Genomic DNA, 19,562 nt, shown 5'->3' with positions numbered 1-19,562 from the left:
CTTCCAATGGATAGTCTTTCCTCCTTTATCGAATATTAGTTGCCCATAAAGTTCAGGGTCCACTTCTGGATTCTCTATTCTGTTCCACTGATCTATGTGTCTGTTTTTGTGCCAGTACCACACTGTCTTGATGACCACAGCTTTGTAGTACAACCTGAAATCTGGCATTGTGATGCCCCCAGATATGGTTTTCTTTTTTAAAATTCCCCTGGCTATTCGGGGTCTTTTCTGATTCCACACAAATCTTAAAATAATTTGTTCTAACTCTCTGAAGAAAGTCCATGGTATTTTGATAGGGATTGCATTAAACGTGTATATTGCCCTGGGTAACATTGACATTTTCACAATATTAATTCTGCCAATCCATGAGCATGGAATATTTTTCCATCTCTTTGTGTCTTCCTCAATTTCTTTCAGAAGTGTTCTATAGTTTTGAGGGTATAGATCCTTTACATCTTTGGTGAGGTTTATTCCTAGGTATCTTATGCTTTTGGGTGCAATTGTAAATGGGATTGACTCCTTAATTTCTCTTTCTTCAGTCTCATTGTTTGTGTATAGAAATGCCACTGACTTCTGGGCATTGATTTTGTATCCTGCCACGCTACCGAATTCCTGTATGAGTTCTAGCAATCTTGGGGTGGAGACTTTTGGGTTTTCTATGTAGAGTATCATGTCATCGGCGAAGAGGGAGAGTTTGACTTCTTCTTTGCCAATTTGAATGCCTTTAATGTCTTTTTGTTGTCTGATTGCTGAGGCTAGGACTTCCAGTACTATGTTGAATAGCAGTGGTGAGAGTGGACATCCCTGTCTTGTTCCTGATCTTAGGGGAAAGGCTCCCAGTGCTTCCCCATTGAGAATGATATTTGCTGTGGGCTTTTCATAGATGGCTTTTAAGATGTCGAGGAATGTTCCCTCTATCCCTACACTCTGAAGAGTTTTGATCAGGAATGGATGCTGTATTTTGTCAAATGCTTTCTCTGCATCCAATGAGAGGATCATATGGTTCTTGGTTTTCTCTTGCTGATATGATGAATCACATTGATTGTTTTACGGGTGTTGAACCAGCCTTGTGTCCCAGGGATAAATCCTACTTGGTCATGGTGAATAATTTTCTTAATGTACTGTTGGATCCTATTGGCCAGTATCTTGTTGAGAATTTTTGCATCCATGTTCATCAGGGATATTGGTCTGTAATTCTCCTTTTTGGCGGGGTCTTTGTCTGGCTTTGGAATTAAGGTGATGCTGGCTTCATAGAACGAATTTGGAAGTACTCCATCTCTTTCTATCTTTCCAAACAGCTTTAGGAGAATAGGTATGATTTCTTCTTTAAACGTTTGATTAAATTCTCCTGGGAAGCCATCTGGCCCTGGACTCTTGTGTCTTGGGAGGTTTTTGATGACTGCTTCAATTTCCTCCCTGGTTATTGGCCTGTTCAGGTTTTCTATTTCTTCCTGTTCCAGTTTTGGTAGTTTGTGGCTTTCCAGGAATGCGTCCATTTCTTCTAGATTGCCTAATTTATTGGCGTATAGCTGTTCATAATATGTTTTTAAAATCGTTTGTATTTCCTTGGTGTTGGTAGTGATCTCTCCTTTCTCATTCATGATTTTATTAATTTGAGTCTTCTCTCTCTTCTTTTTAATAAGGCTGGCTAATGGTTTATTAATTATGGTCTTATTAATTCTTTCAAAGAACCAACTCCTGGTTCTGTTGATCTGTTCCACAGTTCTTCTGGTCTCGATTTCGTTGAGTTCTGCTCGAATCTTTATTAACTCCCTTCTTCTCTTGGGTGTAGGATCTATTTGCTGTTTTTTCTCTAGCTCCTTTATGTGTAAGGTTAGCTTTTGTATTTGAGTTCTTTCCAGTTTTTGAATGGATGCTTGTATTGCGATGTATTTCCCCCTTAGGACTGCTTTTGCTGCATCCCAAAGATTTTGAACGGTTGTATCTTCATTCTCATTAGTTTCCATGAATCTTTTTAATTCTTCCTTAATTTCCTGGTTGACCCTTTTATCTTTTAGCAGGATGGTCCTTAACCTCCACGTGTTTGAGGTCCTTCCAAACTTCTTGTTGTGATTTAGTTCTAATTTCAAGGCATTATGGTCCGAGAATATGCAGGGGACAATCCCAATCTTTTGGTATCGGTTCAGACCCGATTTGTGACCCAATATGTGGTCTATTCTGGAGAAAGTTCCATGTGCGCTTGAGAAGAATGTGTATTCAGTTGAGTTTGGATGTAAAGTTCTGTAGATATCTGTGAAATCCATCTGGTCCAGTGTATCATTTAAAGTTCTCGTTTCTTTGGGGATGTTGTGCTTAGAAGACCTATCGAGTATAGAAAGAGCTAGATTGAAGTCACCAAGTATAAGTGTATTATTATCTAAGTATTTCTTCACTTTGGTTAATAATTGATTTATATATTTGGCAGCTCCCACATTCGGAGCATATATATTGAGGATTGTTAAGTCCTCTTGTTGAATAGATCCTTTAAGTATGATATAGTGTCCCTCTTCATCTCTCACTACAGTCTTTGGGGTAAATTTTAGTTTATCTGATATAAGGATGGCTACCCCTGCTTTCTTTTGAGGACCATTCGAATGGTAAATGGTTCTCCAACCTTTTATTTTCAGGCTGTAGGTGTCCTTCTGTCTAAAATGAGTCTCTTGTAGACAGCAAATAGATGGGTCCTGCTTTTTTATCCAGTCTGAAACCCTGCGCCTTTTGATGGGGTCATTAAGCCCGTTCACATTCAGAGTTACTATTGAGAGATATGAGTTTAGTGTCATCATGATATCTATTCAGTCTTTGTTTTTGTGGACTGTTCCACTGGACTTCTTCTTAAAGGGGAATTTTAAGAGTCCCCCTTAAAATTTCTTGCAGAGCTGGTTTGGAGGTCACATATTCTTTCAGTTGCTGCCTGTCTTGGAAGCTCTTTATCTCTCCTTCCATTTTGAATGAGAGCCTTGCTGGATAAAGTATTCTTGGTTGCATGTTCTTCTCATTTAGGACCCTGAATATATCCTGCCAGCCCTTTCTGGCCTGCCAGGTCTCTGTGGAGAGGTCTGCTGTTACCCTAATACTCCTCCCCATAAAAGTCAGGGATTTCTTGTCTCTTGCTGCTTTAAGGATCTTCTCTTTATCTTTGGAATTTGTAAGCTTCACAATTAAATGTCGAGGTGTTGAACGGTTTTTATTGATTTTAGGGGGGGATCTCTCTATTTCCTGGATCTGAATGCCTGTTTCCCTTCCCAGATTAGGAAAGTTTTCAGCTAGAATTTGTTCAAATACATATTCTGGCCCTCTGTCCCTTTCGGCGCCCTCGGGAACCCCAATTAAACGTAGGTTTTTCTTCCTCAGGCTGTCGTTTATTTCCCTTAATCTATCTTCATGGTCTTTTAATTGTTTGTCTCTTTTTTCCTCAGTTTCCCTCTTTGCTATCAACTTGTCTTCTAGGTCACTCACTCGTTCTTCCACCTCGTTAACCCTCGTCGTTAGGACTTCTAGTTTGGATTGCATCTCATTCAATTGATTTTTAATTTCTGCCTGATTAGCTCTAAATTCTGCAGTCATGAAGTCTCTTGAGTCCTTTATACTTTTTTCTAGAGCCACCAGTAGCTGTATAATAGTGCTTCTGAATTGGCTTTCTGACATTGAATTGTAATCCAGATTTTGTAACTCTGTGGGAGAGAGGACTGTTTCTGATTCTTTCTTTTGAGGTGATGTTTTCCTTCTAGTCATTTTGCTCAGTGCAGAGTGGCCAAAAGCAAGTTGTATTGGGAAAAAGAGAAAAAGAGAGGAGAGAAAGAAGGAAAGAAAAGAGAAAGAGAAAAAAAAGGGAAGAAAAAGAAAAAAAAAAACGAAAAAAAAAAAAAAAGAAGAAAAAGAGAAAGAAAAAGAAAGGAGAAAAAAAGGGGGTGGGGGAAGGAAACAAATCAAAAAGCAAAACAAAACAAAAACAAAAACAAAAACAAACAAAAAAAGAACCACCGGGGAGTATCTTCTGATTCTGTGTACTTTAAGTCCCTTGGCTTCTCCTGGAAGTTGTCCGTCTAGCTGGTGTTCTCGGGGAGGGGCCTGCTGTGCTGATTTTCAGGTGTTAGCAGTTGGGGGAGCTGCTGTGCCCCTGCCTGGTGCAGGGCTCAGTGGGGGTTGTTTACCCCGTGAGGCCGCAGGAGGAACAGCCCCAGTGGCGGGGCAGCTCTGGAAACCTGGATTCAGCCCCCGCAGGAACTCCGTCTGCAGGGCCTGGAGGCTCCGGGGCGGGGCCGCTGATCTGCTCAGCTCCGGGCAGGAGCGTCCTTGCTGTCCTGGGCCCTCCCGGCCTCTGCCTGTCCCGGGGGAGGCCGGATCCTGGGCTGTGTCCCGGCGCCCTGTGCTCCGGAGCCTGTGCTGGTGGATTCGCGCTCCCGGGCCGCAGCCCCCTCCGCGGAGCCGCCGCCCAAGTCCCTCCGAGCTGCTCCTGGAACCGCGCAGCCCCCTCTGCACGGAGCCTCTTCCTCTGCCCGAGCCACTCCGAGCTGCTCCCGGGGCCGCGCAGCCCCCTCCGCGGAGCCGCCCCCGAGCCCCCCGAGCTGCTCCGGGTCCCGCCGTGCGCGCTGCAGCCCTTAGGGAGCTCGGCGCACTCTCCTGGCGCGCAGTTGCTCTGTTACTGTCCCGGGGAGCCCGAGGGCATCCTCGCCCTCCTGGGTCCTGCTCCAACCCCCTGCGAGCCCCTTTCCGCCCGGGAAGGTCGGTGCAGCTCCTGCGTCTCCGGGACGGGGCTCTCCTGTCCTGGGGACACTCGCCCCGGCCTCAGCCCGGCTCCTCGCGGGGCCCCTCCCCCTTGGAGGCCTTTGTTCCTTTATTTCTTTTTCCCCGTCTTCCTACCTTGATAGATGCGCGAACTCTTCTCACTGTAGCATTCCAGCTGGTCTCTCTTTAAATCTCAGGCCGAATTCATAGATTTTCAGGATAATTTGAAGGTTTTCTAGGTAATTTGGTGGAGACAGGTGATTTGGAGACCCTACTCTTCCGCCATCTTGCTCCTCCTAGTAATAACAATTTACACACACAAACACACACAACCACTTGTGCTCTGAGGCTCAGGTAGCTTAACAGGTAAATTCTTTTTTTTTTTTTAAGGTTTTATTTATTTATTCATGAAAGACACACAGAGAGAGGCAGACACACAGGCAGAGGGAGAAACAGGCTCCTTATGGGGAGCCTGATGAGGAACTCGATCCCCAGACCCCGGGATCACAACCTGAGCCAAAGGCAGATGCTCAACCACTGAGCCACCCAGGTGTTCCACTTCATAGGTAAATTCTATCAAACATTTAAAGAATAAAATAATGCCAATCCAAATAAACTATTTCAGAACATCTGAACCAATGTTCAGATGATGCACTTTTTCCAGCTCAACTTATAAGGCCAGTAGTACCCTGTACCAAAGCTAGATGAAGATATCACAAGAAAATAAAATTACAGCCCAGTATCCCTCATGAATTCAGGTATAAAATCTTTAACAAAGTATTAGCAAGTAGAATACAGCCATATATAGAAAGTATTACACACCATGGGCATGTGAGATTTATCCTAGTAGTTGGTTTAACATATGAAAATTCATTAATATGGTGCATCATATTAATAGAATTAAATAAACATGATAATTATAGTCAATACAAAAAACATTTGACAAAATTCAACACTTACTAATGATAAAATCTTTTAACAAACTAAGAGTAAGAGAACTTCCTCAATCTGATGAAGGGCAGCTAACAAAGCTTTGGACATCTAGAATGGATAAAGAAGATGTGGTGCACACACACACACACACACACACACACACACACACAGGAATATTATTCAGCCATAAAAAAGAATTAAATGACATGGATGGAGTTTTGAAATGACATGGATGGAGATAGTATAATGCTAAGCAAATAAGTTAGAGAAAGACAAATACCATATAATTTCACTCACATGTGGAATTTAAGAATCAACACAAATAAGCAAAGGAAAACAAAAGAGAGAGAGAGACAAATAAAGAAATAGACTCTTAATCATAGAGAACAACTTGATAGTTACCAGAGGGGAGGTGGGTAGGAGGATGGGTTAAATAGGGGATGGAGATTAATGAGGGCAACTTTTGATGAGCACTGACTGATGTATGAAATTGTTGAATTACTACATTGTACACCTGAAACTAATACAACACTGTATGTTAACTATACTGGAATTGAAATAGAATTAAATCTTCAAAAATTTTATTTATTTACTTATTTATTTATTTAGTTAGTTATTTGAGAGAAAGAGAGAGAGAACAAGCAGGGGGAATGGCTGAGGGAGAGCGAGAAGCAGGCTCCCCACCAAGCAGGGAGCCCAATGTGGGGCTCGATCCTAGGACCCTGGGATCGTGACCTGAGCTGAAGGCAGATGTTTAATTGACAGAGCCACCCAGGCATCCTAAAAAATGTTTTTTAAAAAGCCTTACATATTTAAAATCATATTTTAATGGTACAAGACCAAATATTTTCTCCTAATATCAAGATCAAGTCAAAGAAGTCCTCTCTCACCACTTTCTATTGAACATTTTACACTAAATTCTGGCCAATGCAATGTGACAAGATAAAGTTAAAGGTATACAGATTTACAATGTATTTCTTTATTCCTATTTAATGTTTGTACTGATTACATGTATTCAGATATAATTTTATGTCTGTTGAATTTAATAAGAAATTTGACTTGATTTTTCTATGTCTTTAAAAACTATTGCATTTTTAAAAAAGATTTTATTTGTTTATTCATGAGAGAGAGAGAAAGAGGCAGAGACACAGGCAGAGGGAGAAGCAGGCTCCATGCAGGGAGCCCGACATGGGACTCGATCCCAGGTCTCCAGGATCACACCCTGTGCCTAAGGCAGCACTAAACTGCTGAGCCACCTGGGCTGCCCCTATTGCATTTTTAAAGTAATGCATTTTAATTTTATTTTCCCAAAGTATTATTATGTGATAGATGGGTTTTAAAAAACAGAACCTGAACTTTCCCCACTGGAAATTTGAGAAGTGCTGCCCTAGACTAGTTTGCTATCCAGGGTCTCTAACTATATAGAGAGTCTGGCAATACTTATGTAGATTCCAAAGCTTCTGTTCAGCAGGCTGACCAGTGCTATAAAATAAACTCTATATAATCAACCACCCATTACTTATTAAACGCATTAATGAATCCAAAAGAAGAAAATTAGAAAAGGGAATTATTCATCCAAGACCACATAAAAGGAAAAACAAAACCACAAATATTATCAATACCCATCTAAGCAATGTCTAAGGGTAAGGGTAGGTAGCCACATTATTTATTTCCATTATATTTGCAAAGCCATGCCTACAAGACATTGATACTGTTGCCAAAGAAACTGGAATATTCTTATTCTTTTAATAGTATTAATATTTCTATGGACTCATAACTGTGGAATTAACCATTACATTCAGTCTCTGGATTAGTGACTTCATACAGGATGGTGAACTAGCAGTAGTTGTTGGCTGTCTCAGTTAATTCTGTTACTGTCCCTGAGCTCCAAGCTCACCCTTCTATACTCTGCTTTGTGAGGCTATTTCTTGGACGCTGCAAACTCTGGGTAGCTAATATATTTCAGGACAATTCTCACCAACCAACACAAAGACTGAGAAAATTTCCAGGAGGTTGAAAGTGGCTCTGCCAAAAGGTGGCAGTTGAGAAGGACTACAAGCCTTGGGCAGAAAGAAGAAACTTGCTGTTCCTGTTTGTTCTTTTTGGGCCTGTGTGGGCTTCCTACTTATTTGCAGTTCCTTTAAGTGGCATCCCAGTAATTATTTACCCATGGCAATACTTTCTTCCTATCACATCAACTAAATCCAGGATGCAGTTATTCCAACACTTGTAGAACCAGCTTCATTGTTCCCTATTCCCTCTAAAGGTACTAGCTTCAACTGGGTACCCCCTTCAAAGAAGGTAGTCCCAGGCCTAGGTTGGCAAGATCTCTGTTCAAACTTAATGCCATTAGTAATAGTCAAGCAGCACGCCTACTGAGATGTCTGAGTTTCATCTCTGTCTCCCCTTCTTTAAGTTTCCAAATTTTAGTAATTCCAATCTCTTCACCTCTTCTCAGCCACAGGAGTTTTAGCTGCCTTCTGCAGTTGCTACTTCTGGGATACCCTACAGTTCTCTGTTTACCCTTTCAGTTACATGGGTAAAAATAATTATATCAAATTTGTTGTATACACATGACTAGTATGGTTGCTGTTCCTTGACAGACTCTGATCCACTGGCTCCCTTCAGTGAATGCTTTCTGGAGAAGCCACAGGAAGGAGGAATTGATAGATCTCAGATCCATTCTTATCAACTAATTCAAGAACTGTGAGAAAATTTTAGGAAGACTGAATATTTCTAGGACAAACTGTAGAGAAAGAGTGTCCTAGGCCCATAGAAGGCTAGGGACCACAGACGGACAGATTTCTTTTTTTTTTTATTTATTCATGATAGTCACAGAGAGAGAGAGAGGCAGAGACACAGGCAGAGGGAGAAGCAGGCTCCATGCACCGGGAGCCCGACGTGGGACTCGATTCTGGGTCTCCAGGATCGCGCCCTGGGCCAAAGGCAGGCGGTAAACCGCTGCGCCACCCAGGGTTCCCGACGGACAGATTTCTAATTGCACTCTTTTCTCTTTACTATATTGCATTATATAAGTCTGACAACAAAAACAAAACAAGTGTGATCTAAATTGGGAAGATTGTTTTTTTACTGGCTGGTGACTCCTATTACTTTATTACACTGAAAACACAAATAAAGTAGAACACCCAGGCAGAACTGATCAAGAAAAAAAAGAGATCAATAAAATGTGGTGGTGGGGAGAGTGTGGGGGAAGGGAGGAGGGAGAGGGAGTTAGAAAAAAAAGGAGAGAAGAAATACAGAATTAGAATCAGAAAACAATCATAGATATATCCAATATTTTTTTTAAGATTTTATTTACTTACTCATGAGAAACACGGAGAGAGAGGTAGAGATACAGGCAGAGGAAGAAGCAGGCTCCCTGTAAGGAGCCTAATGCGGGACTGGATCCCTGGACCTCAGGATCACGCCCTGAGCCAAAGGCAGACGCTCAACCACTGAGCCACCCAAGAGTCCCTATATCCAAGATTTTACACTAATAAAAGAAATTATGAAAAACTATATGCCAAAATATTTGAAAACTTAGATAAATAGACAAATTCCTGGAAAGGGTTTTCAAATGGAAGAAAAAAAAACAGCACAACATTCAGTAGAAAACTTTCAGAAAGAGATAACATACAGAAGATAAAATGGGAGTCCATTCCCTCTTCCCTATTTCTCTTTTCTAAGTGCTAGTGTCAAGTAGTAGAGTTCTATTAAGTTTTCAAAGAACATAGAAAAGAAGTAGCACTAATTCTTTTTTTTTTAATTTTTATTTATTTATGATAGTCACACAGAGAGAGAGAGAGAGAGAGAGAGAGAGAGGCAGAGACATAGGCAGAGGGAGAAGCAGGCTCCATGCACCAGGAGCCCGACGTGGGATTCAATCCCGGGTCTCCAGGATCGCGCCCTGGGCCAAAGGCAGGTGCCAAACCGCTGCGCCACCCAGGGATCCCTAATTCTTTTTTTTTTTTTTTTAAAGATCTTACTTATTTAATCTGAAAGACACACACACACACACACACACGCACACACACACACACACACAGAGGCAGAGGCAGAGGCACAGGGAGAAGCAGACTCCATGCGGGGAGCCCGAGGTGGGACTTGATCCTGGGTCCCCAGGATCACAGTCTGGGCAGAAGGCGGCGCTAAACTGCTGAGCCACCAGGGCTGCCCAGTAGCACTAATTATGATATAATAATAATAATTATGAGATAATAACCTTGACAGAACATCCAAATATAGTACAAGAAAATTGTAAGCCAATTCCACTTATGAAAATACATGTAAAAATCCTAAACAGTAGCTAATTGAATGCCACAGTATATTTAAAAAATGCAACATGATCAAATTTAATTTAGCTTACTAACATGAGGAAACATTATTGAAGTTAGATATTTTGGATAGTTTTCTCAATCACTATTTCTCTCACCAATTATTTGAAGGCTAGAAGTCTTAAAAAACAAAACCCAAACATCTTCTAGATCCCTTTGCAGCTAGGGTTCTGAATATAAATCAGGTTCTACCAGTAGAATACACCACACCAGTGAGATTTAGAAGGTGAAAGTGAGATAGATATCTATTTAGCTGTAGTTCTGGTCTGTTGATGCTAGAAAGCAAGTTTTGTAAACATGCAGCATTCTGCAAAAGCATTCCAGTATCCAAAAGTAAGGATAAGTGTCCACATTCTTTGTTTATTCCAATCAGATTTGCAAAGCCATGCCTACAAGACAGATTGATACAAGGAACTGTTGCCAAAGAAACTGAAATATTCCCAGTTACCTGTGAGTAAAGAGGCAATAGTCATGGCAATGCTTCTTCATCTGAATTCATACTTTGTAATATCCTGTCTGTTGTATTAGATACTCATATGCTGCCTTGTGTGTAAGAGACTGTTGTAACAGCAACTTCTTTTTTTTAAGTTTTTATTTAAATTAGCTAATTAATATACAGGGTAATATTAGTTTCAAGTGCACAATATTAGTGATTCAGCACTTCCATAAAACACCCAGTGTTCATCACAAGTGTACTCATTAATCCCCATCACCTATTTAGTCCCCCCACACCTGCCCTCTGGTAACCATCAGTTTGTTCTCTATATTAAGAGTCTGTTTCTTGTTTTGCCCCTCTCTCTTTCTTTCTCCTTTGTTCTTTTTTTAATTTAAAATACATTAGCCAACATATAGTACATCATTAGTTTCAGATGTAGTGTTCAATAATTCATCAGTTGTGTAAAACACCCTTTGCACTTAGATGCAGTGGCCTCGGTGATAGTTGTCCCCTAGTGTATCACTTCAGAATTATTCTGGTAGTAATTCCAGGATACTTATTCAAGAAGCTGCTCCTACTACTCTCCAAAGATTTTGTGGATGGAAAGTAAATAACTGCACACTGACAAGTTAACTTATTTGTATGCTGTGGCAAAACATTTGGTAAAACTATTGTCTGATAAATTGGAAGTAAAATTATGTACTGACTGGGGTTAGAAAATAAAAACATGTAGTATACATTGGCTATTATTCGCTGCTTGTAAAAAGATGTTACAAGAAAGAAATATGCTCAGAGAAGAATTATCCAAATTTCAAGGAGAGATAAAAGATAATTCATCTGCTAAGGGAGACTCTTCTGCCTGTGGATTACAATCTAAGTTGACTCATACCTACCAGGGTTGGAAAAATTCAGCTGCTCATATTCCTCCAAACAAGAGAGTATATAGCTCCAGATTCTTCTCAGGATTCTTCCATTAAGACTTTTCTTCCAGGATGAATAAATTACAAAATAAACCAGCTGCAAAGATTGGGTTAAGAGTGATGCCTTCCAATTCAAGATTGTTATTAATTTAAGTGGACTCAAGATAGCTGCCATTTATCTGTACAAGATCAGACAAAAAATGTAAATAAGTTAGTCTCAAAAAAAACAACAACCTGGACTATGATTCTTTTTTTGAATTTTAAGATTTTAGCTTTGAACTTTATTTTTTTATAATTATTTTTATTGAGTTTGATTAGCCAACATGTAGCATAACACCCAGTGCTCATCCCATCAAGTGCCTCCTTCAGTGCCCATCACCCAGTCACCCCAACCTCCCACCCACCTCCCTTTCTACTACATGTTGGTTTGTTTCCCAGAGTTAGGTGTCTCTCATGTTCTGTCATCCCCACCGATATTTCCCTCTCATTTTCTCTCCTTTCCCCTTTATTCCCTTTCACTATTTCTTATATTCCCCAAATGAATGAGACCATATGTTTGTCCTCCGATTGACTTACTTCACTCAGCATAATACCCTCCAGTTCCATCCACATTGAAGCAAATGGTGGGTATTTGTCGTTTCTAATGGCTGAGTAATATTCCATTGTATACATAAACCACATCTTCTTTATCCATTCATCTTTTGATGGACACCGAGGCTCCTTCCAGTTTGGCTATTGTGGACATTGCTACTATGAACATTGGGGTGCAGGTGTTCTGCCATTTCACTGCATCTGTGTCTTTTGGGTAAATCCCTGCAGTGCAATTGCTGTGTTGTAGGGCAGTTCTATTTTTAACTCTTTGGGGAACCTCCACACAGCTTTCCAGAGTGGCTGTACCAGTTCACATTCTCACCAACAGTGCAAGAGGGTTCCCCTTTCTCCACATCCTCTCCAACATTTGATGTTTCCCGACTTGTTGATTCTCACCATTCTCACTGGTGTGAGGTGGTATCTCACTGTGGTTTTGATTTGTATTTCCCTGATGGCAAGTGGTGCGGAGCATTTTCTCATGTGCTTGTTGGCCATGTCTATGTCTTCCTCTGTGAAATTTCTGTTCATGTATTTTGCCCATTTCATGATTGGATTGTTTGTTTCTTGGGTGTTGAGTTTAATAAGTTCTTTATAGATCTTGGATACTAGCCCTTTATCTGATAGGTCATTTGCAAATATCTTTCCCTTTCTGTAGGTTGTCTTTTAGTTTTGTGGACTGTTTCTTTGGCTGTGCAGAAGTTTTTTATATTGATGAAGTCCCAATAGTTCATTTTTGCTTTTGTTTCCCTTGCCTTCATAGATGTATCTTGCAAAAAGTTGCTGTGGCCAAGTTCGAAAAGGGTGTTGCCTGTGTTGTCCTCGAGGATTTTGATGGATTCTTGTCTCACATTTAGATTTTTCATCCATTTCGAGTTTATCTTTGTGTCTGGTTTAAGAGAGTGGTCTAGTTTCAGCCACATGCAGAAGAATGAAACTAGACCATTCTCTTACACCAGACACAAAGATAAACTCGAAATGGACTATGATTCTTAACACCTATAATTGTCTGGAAGTATATCAGAAACCTACTAAATATTTTAGGAAATTGTGTTGCCAAAGAAACCATAACCTGGCTTGAAGAAGCCTGTGGTTGTGTCTAGGTATAAATATCTTTGAGCTTATCATACTTGGGGTGTGTTGAGCTTTTCTGATGTATAATGTTTTTCATCAAATGCAGGAAGTTTTTGATCATAATTTCTTCAAGTATTTTCTTCTGCTCCTTTTTCTTTCTCCTCTCTTTCTGGTACTGTCATTATGCATTATGCATTATATATATACATCACTATGCATATATGAGGCTGCATGTTTGAGATTATCCAGTCTGAGGACAGAAAGAAAAAAGAATGAACAAAAATGAACAGGGTCTCAGAAACCTGTGAAACACCATCAAACATATTGACATATATATAATGAGAGTCCCAGAAGAAAAAGTGAGAAAGATCAGAAAGACTATTTGAAGAAATAGTGGCCAAAATCTCCCCAAATTTGATTACAAAATCAATCTACACATGCAAGAAGCATAGCAGGCTCCAAGTCAAATAAATTCAAAGATATCTGCATCTAGACACTCCAAATGAAACTATTGAAATCCAAAGAGAAAATCTTGAAAGCAGCAAGGGAAATGCAACTCATCAGGCAAAAGACCCCCAAAAAAAGATTCACAGCAGATTTCCAATCAGAAATCTGGGAGGCAAGAAGTTGTGAGTTGACATCTTCAGAGTGGTGGGAAAAAAGACTGTCAAGTATTCTATATCAAGCAAAATCACCCTTCAAAATTGAAGGAGAGGGATACCTGGGTGGCGCAGCGGTTTGGCGCCTGCCTTTGGCCCAGGGCGCGATCCTGGAGACCCGGGATCGAATCCCACGTCGGGCTCCCGGTGCATGGAGCCTGCTTCTCCCTCTGCCTGTGTCTCTGCCTCTCTCTCTCTCTCTGTGAGACTATCATAAATAAATAAAAATTAAAAAAAATGTTCAAAATTGAAGGAGAACATAAGGATAACAAAAGCTAAGAAAATGCTTCATTTGCACACCTGTACTACAAGAAATTAAATACCAAAGGGAGCTTTCAGGCTAAAAACTACACTGCAGTATCATTTCTCACCTGTTAGATTTGCCAAACTTCACAAGCTTTTCAACACTATTTTGGTGAGGTTTCAAGAAATAAGCACTCTCATACATTTCTGATGGGAATTAAAAATAGTCCATTCCCTGTTGAGGTGAATGTGGTATTATCTAATACTATATATATAGTATATATAGTATATAGTATAGTATATATAGTAATACATATAGTAATATATATAGTTATATATAGTTATATATATATATATATATATATATATATATATATATATATATCCTTTGACCAGCAATCTCATGTTTAAAAATTTACCCTGGAAACGAACTAGGGGTGATAGAAGGGGAGGTGGGCGGGGGGTGGGGGTGACTGGGTGACAGGCACTGAGGTGGGCACTTGACGGGATGAGCACTGGGTGTTATTCTATATGTTGGCAAATTGAACACCAATAAAAAAAAATTTATATATAAAAAAATTTAACCTAGGATCCCTGGGTGGCTCAGCGGTTTAGCGCCTGCCTTTGGCCCAGGGCGTGATCCTGGAGACCCAGGATCGAGTCCCGCGTCAGGCTCCCCGCATGGAGCCTGCTTCTCCCTCTGCCTGTGTCTCTGCCTCTCTCTCTCTCTCTCTCTCTGTGTGTGTCTATCATGAATAAATAAATAAAATCTTAAAAAAATTTACCCTGAAGACACATCTCTAGGAATATGAAAATACATATGCACAAGGTTATTCATTGTCCCATTATTTGTAATTATTTGTAAACAGAATACAGAAAAAAAAACAGAAATGCTCATACATAAGAAATTGGATGAATAAATTACAGGACATCCACACAATAGAGCATGCAGTTGTAAAAGATAATGAGGAAGATCTGTATAAACTGAAATGAAGGGATTTCTAGGATATAATGTAAAGTGAATAAAGCAAATTTAAAATAAATATGCTATCTTTTATGTAAGAGATAAAGGGAAACAAGAAACATAAACATATAAACATAGTATATATATATATATATATATATACACTTTAAAAAGTAGCATAGGAAACACAAACCAATAACTAATGGAAATTACAACGTAGCAAATATAATGAGACAAATTGACATAATCATTATGATTTGGCCAAAATACATAACCTGAATTTAATCCTAAGGAAGCATAAGAAAAACAAAAATCAGAGGATATTCTGCAAAACAACTGTCCTACACTCTTCAAAAGCGTCAGTATCATTAAAACTTTAAAAAGTCCAGGGATCCCTGGGTGGCGCAGCGGTTTGGCGCCTGCCTTTGGCCCAGGGCGCGATCCTGGAGACCCGGGATCGAATCCCACGTCGGGCTCCCGGTGCATGGAGCCTGCTTCTCCCTCTGCCTGTTGTGTCTCTGCCTCTCTCTCTCTGTGTGTGACTATCATGAATAAATAAATAAAATCTTTAAAAAAAAAAAAAAAAAAAAAAAAAAAAAAAAACTTTAAAAAGTCCATTCTAAGGGGACCTGGGGGTCTCAGTCAGTTAGGCGTCTGACTCTATAAGTACATATATATATGTACTTATATATACTTATAGTAGCCAAAAAAAAAAAAAGACAGAAAATAGAATGGTAGTTTCCAGGTACTGGGAGGAGGAGAGAATGGGGAGTTGTGTGTGTGTGTGGGGGGGGTTTGTTTTGTTTTAAATTTTTTTTATGAAGTAATTTCTGTGCCCAACATGGTGTTCAAACTCACAACCCCAAGATCAAGAGTTGCATGCTCTACTGGCTGAGCCAGCTAGGTGCTCCAGGAGTTATTGTTTAATGGAAATAGAGTTTCAGTCTTACAAGATGAAAACTACAAGATGGAGAGTTATCCATCTCCACAGCTCCATCTTCATAGCATGTGATGGTTCCACAATATTATAACTGTATTTAATACCACTGAAGTGTACACTTAAAATGGTTAATATGGGTAAATTTTATGATAAGTGAGTTTTACCACAACACAAAATTGAAACATATGTATGTGTGTTTGTGTGTCTAGAGAGAAAGGAGTGATAATGAAAAACTAGCAAAATATTAAAATTAGTGAATTTGAGTGATTGGTATACAAAATGTACTATTTTTTCTTTTTTAAAGATTTGTTTATTTATTTGAGAGAGAGAAAGAGAGCAGAGGGAGCGGCAGAGGGAGAGAGAATCCCAAGCAGACTCCCAGCTGAGGTGAGTCCCATGTGGGACCCCAAGATCATGACCTGAGCCAAAACCAAGAGTCAGGCACTCAACTCACTGAACCACCCAGGAACATCATAAAATATGCTATTTTTGCTGTTTTTTAGGTTTGAAATAACTTCAAAATAAATTTTTAAAAAAGATATCGATTACCCATACCATCAGATGGTTTTTATTATAAAGGTCTGCATTAAGTGAATGTATGATGTGATGATGAGTTTGAGAAATCACTATTGAAAGATGAGAGATGGTAATTTTGAAGAGTTGCAAAGCTCAGAATAAGTCCAAAAGAAAATAATTTCTGAACAATAACATTACCAAAATAGAACTTATGAAACGTAGTTCTTAATATAGATCATGTTGGAAATAGGCTACTAGATTAGAATATGTTAGAGTATGTAATTTTAAATAAGTAGTACAGGTTTTTTAAATAAGTAATTTTAAAATGAGGTAAAAATATATTAGACTTATTGCAAAGGGGAAAAATTGGCCAAATCTTGTGATGGGTAAGTTATGTCAAATAAAGAACTGAGAAATCAAAGATTTCAAGTTTTCCAGTATAGCTAACAATAATAGTTACACATCATAAGAGAAAAATGTAAAGAGATAAGAGTTTAGTGATAAATTTTTAAAATAATGACTTTTATTTTTATTTTTTTAAAGAGGGATAAACATTTTTAAATTGTTGAAATATATTGGTAAATTGAGTAATCTACATTGTAGTACTAAGTGGCTACACATGGTCATCCTCAAATTAAGAACTTTCCAAATACCCCACTAACCATCAATCACAAGTCCTTGAAAATACTATAGGATTAACTTGATGAGATGCTATGATCACACAAAGGAGAATAGGAGAATCAATGACTGCAAAGGATTCGTGGTGACATCAGCCTTCGACTAAAAAGAAAATAGAAAATCAATCAAAACATGCATAAGGCATGCGAATTTTGGTGGCTTATTTTTCAACATTGCAATGTCATACATTGTTCCTAACAGAAGAAATCCTCTGACACTTACACAAAGCTGAAAACCAAAACATAAAAAACAGTCAAGAGAGAACCGTTAAGAATCAATTTAACCGTTTTACAGCTAAAAATTAATGTGACATAAAAATAGTGAAAGATAACCCACAAATATATTACGTTAGGGATTCATTTATAGTGCCTTCTTATCTGAAGTTATAAATAGAATAAGGATTTTTTATATAAAAACTATCAAAAAAGTATCAGTGAAAAGACATGATCTTCATGAGCTGTACTGAATGGCCAGGGAACAAGTCCTGCGAGACACAGCAGGCTAGCTCCAGATACCAGCAGTTTGTCAGCTTGTCTTTCACAGAAGGACCCCAGAAAGTTCCATATACCCGTGTATTGTTGACCTGATTCCTTTCTAGTACAACATTCAACATGTACCCGTGGTTTCAATTACAGACTTAAGAATTTGGGTGGAGAGGGGAGGCGGAGCAGGCGACTATTTAGAATTTCCTTGGAAATTTCTGTACACATTATGATGTCCTGTGGAATGCAATTCCTTCCAAATCTCAATGAGCAAGCTCTTGATTATTGAGTCATGATATTTTCTTCTAATTTTTGTGTACAGTCCTTGTTTGATTAGATATCATATTGATAGCTTCAGATGGCAGACCTACTTATATCCCTCCATAGTTTCTCCTCTTGTCATCTTCCATTATCGATTCTTCTGTAGCATCTTTAGCTGCTCCTGCAGGGCCTAGGCTGGTCCCTGCGCTGGTGGCGGTAGAGTTACTGCAGCCCATCGCGCCGCTGGCCGGGTGAGCGGCGCTCAGGAGCTGGCGGCCTAAAATAATGACTTTTAGATGTTTTTAGGAAAACCAATCAGAGACAGGTTCACCTTTCATCTTTTCCATAGCAAGTTTTTCATTTCACTTTTACCCATTTCTAGCTTCCTTCTTAGCTGCTTTCTAAAATTTTAATACATTCTTGCTGCATACCTTTGGTTGTTTTTGGAAATCCTCCCCACCCACTCATCAAATTTTCCTCTAAAATTTTCCTTCAGAACAATTCTTTAAAATTATTATATTAGCTATTTCATCAAATGTAAGCAATTACTATATTACTATAGCTATGGTGAGCTCAAATTGCAATAGTCTTAAATATTATTCACATTTATATATAGTTAACTATAGATAATAGTTAATTATTATTAACTATACCCATTTCCATCTACTGTGCAAAAGTCCTGATTTTTTAATTAACTGTTTTCTGTAATTTTGGTAAGTTTTTCCTTGTTAAAGACTGTAATAGTTCTTTCAGGATTCTTTAATGAAATACCATAGACTGACTGGGTTAAGCAACAGATATTTATTCTCTCACAATTCCAAAGGCTGGAAGTCCAAAATCAGAATGTTAGTATAACCAGTTTCTGGTGAGAAACCTTCCAGGAGTGCAGACAACCACCTTCTGGCTGTGTCCTCACATGGTGGAGAGAGAAAGAGCAACTCTGATATTTTTTCTTTAAAGGCCATTATTCCCATCATGAAGATCTGATCTCATGATCTTATCTAAACTTAATTCTCCTCCAAATGCCCCATCTCCAAATACCTTCACATTGGGGATAATCCTTTAACATATGAATTGGAGGGGTGCATCATACAGTCCATAGCAAAAACCTGGCCTTTATATAAGTTTAATTTATATTAGTTTATGCCATTTGGATGTTATTCTTAATCCTGGCAGTAAAGATGGAGCAAGAGATCATTTAAAACACATCCATTAATCTGTAAAGTATAAAAGATCCAATTTATGTCTCTATTACCAACTTTGAATATCATTTCATTATTTAACATTCTCTTTGAAAATATGTTTACAAAAAATAAAAATCTTGACAATAAAATGTAGTAATTTGAACATCTGAAATGCAAAATTAGTATTATTATAACAAATAAATGAAAATTGGTGATGATTTTGTGGTATACAATAGAATGTCACTTTTCTCTGTTCTCATTCTCAAATTCCCACATTAATATGTTAACCATGGCACCATCTTGTGGATATTTTATCAAATAGCTGAGCTGTGCAAACACGTATATGGAAACAATGAAAGCACATGTATTAAAAAAAAAAGAAAAATTTAAAACAAAGTAAGTTAATAAAATAAAATGTTGGCAAGTAATTTTCTTCAATCTTTTTCAAAGGGCTTTAACTAAGGACGCCTGAGTTGCTCAACAGTTGAGGGTCTGTCTGCCTTTGTCTCAGGGTGTGATCCTGGAGTCCTGGGATGGAGTCCCGCATCGGGCTCCCTGCATGGAACCTGCCTATGTCTCTGCCTCTCTCTCTCTGTGTGTCTTTCATGAATAAATAAATAAA

At 38.9% G+C, this 19,562-nt stretch overlaps 1 protein-coding gene across 1 annotated transcript; it reads right to left on the bottom strand.

Annotated features, from left to right (window-relative positions):
* Positions 1-16,884: 16,884 nt before the first annotated feature.
* Positions 16,885-18,007, bottom strand: C13H12orf75 (chromosome 13 C12orf75 homolog). Its single transcript, XM_072771542.1, is given in 1 exon segment — positions 16,885-18,007. A coding segment is annotated over 1 exon segment (192 nt). The 5' UTR covers positions 17,993-18,007; the 3' UTR covers positions 16,885-17,800.
* Positions 18,008-19,562: the final 1,555 nt, after the last annotated feature.

This window comes from Canis lupus, chromosome 13, assembly GCF_048164855.1.
Source record: "Canis lupus baileyi chromosome 13, mCanLup2.hap1, whole genome shotgun sequence".
Classification (NCBI taxonomy): domain Eukaryota; kingdom Metazoa; phylum Chordata; class Mammalia; order Carnivora; family Canidae; genus Canis; species Canis lupus.
Note: the sequence above shows the minus strand (reverse complement) of the source record. Positions and strands in the feature narration are given on the sequence as shown.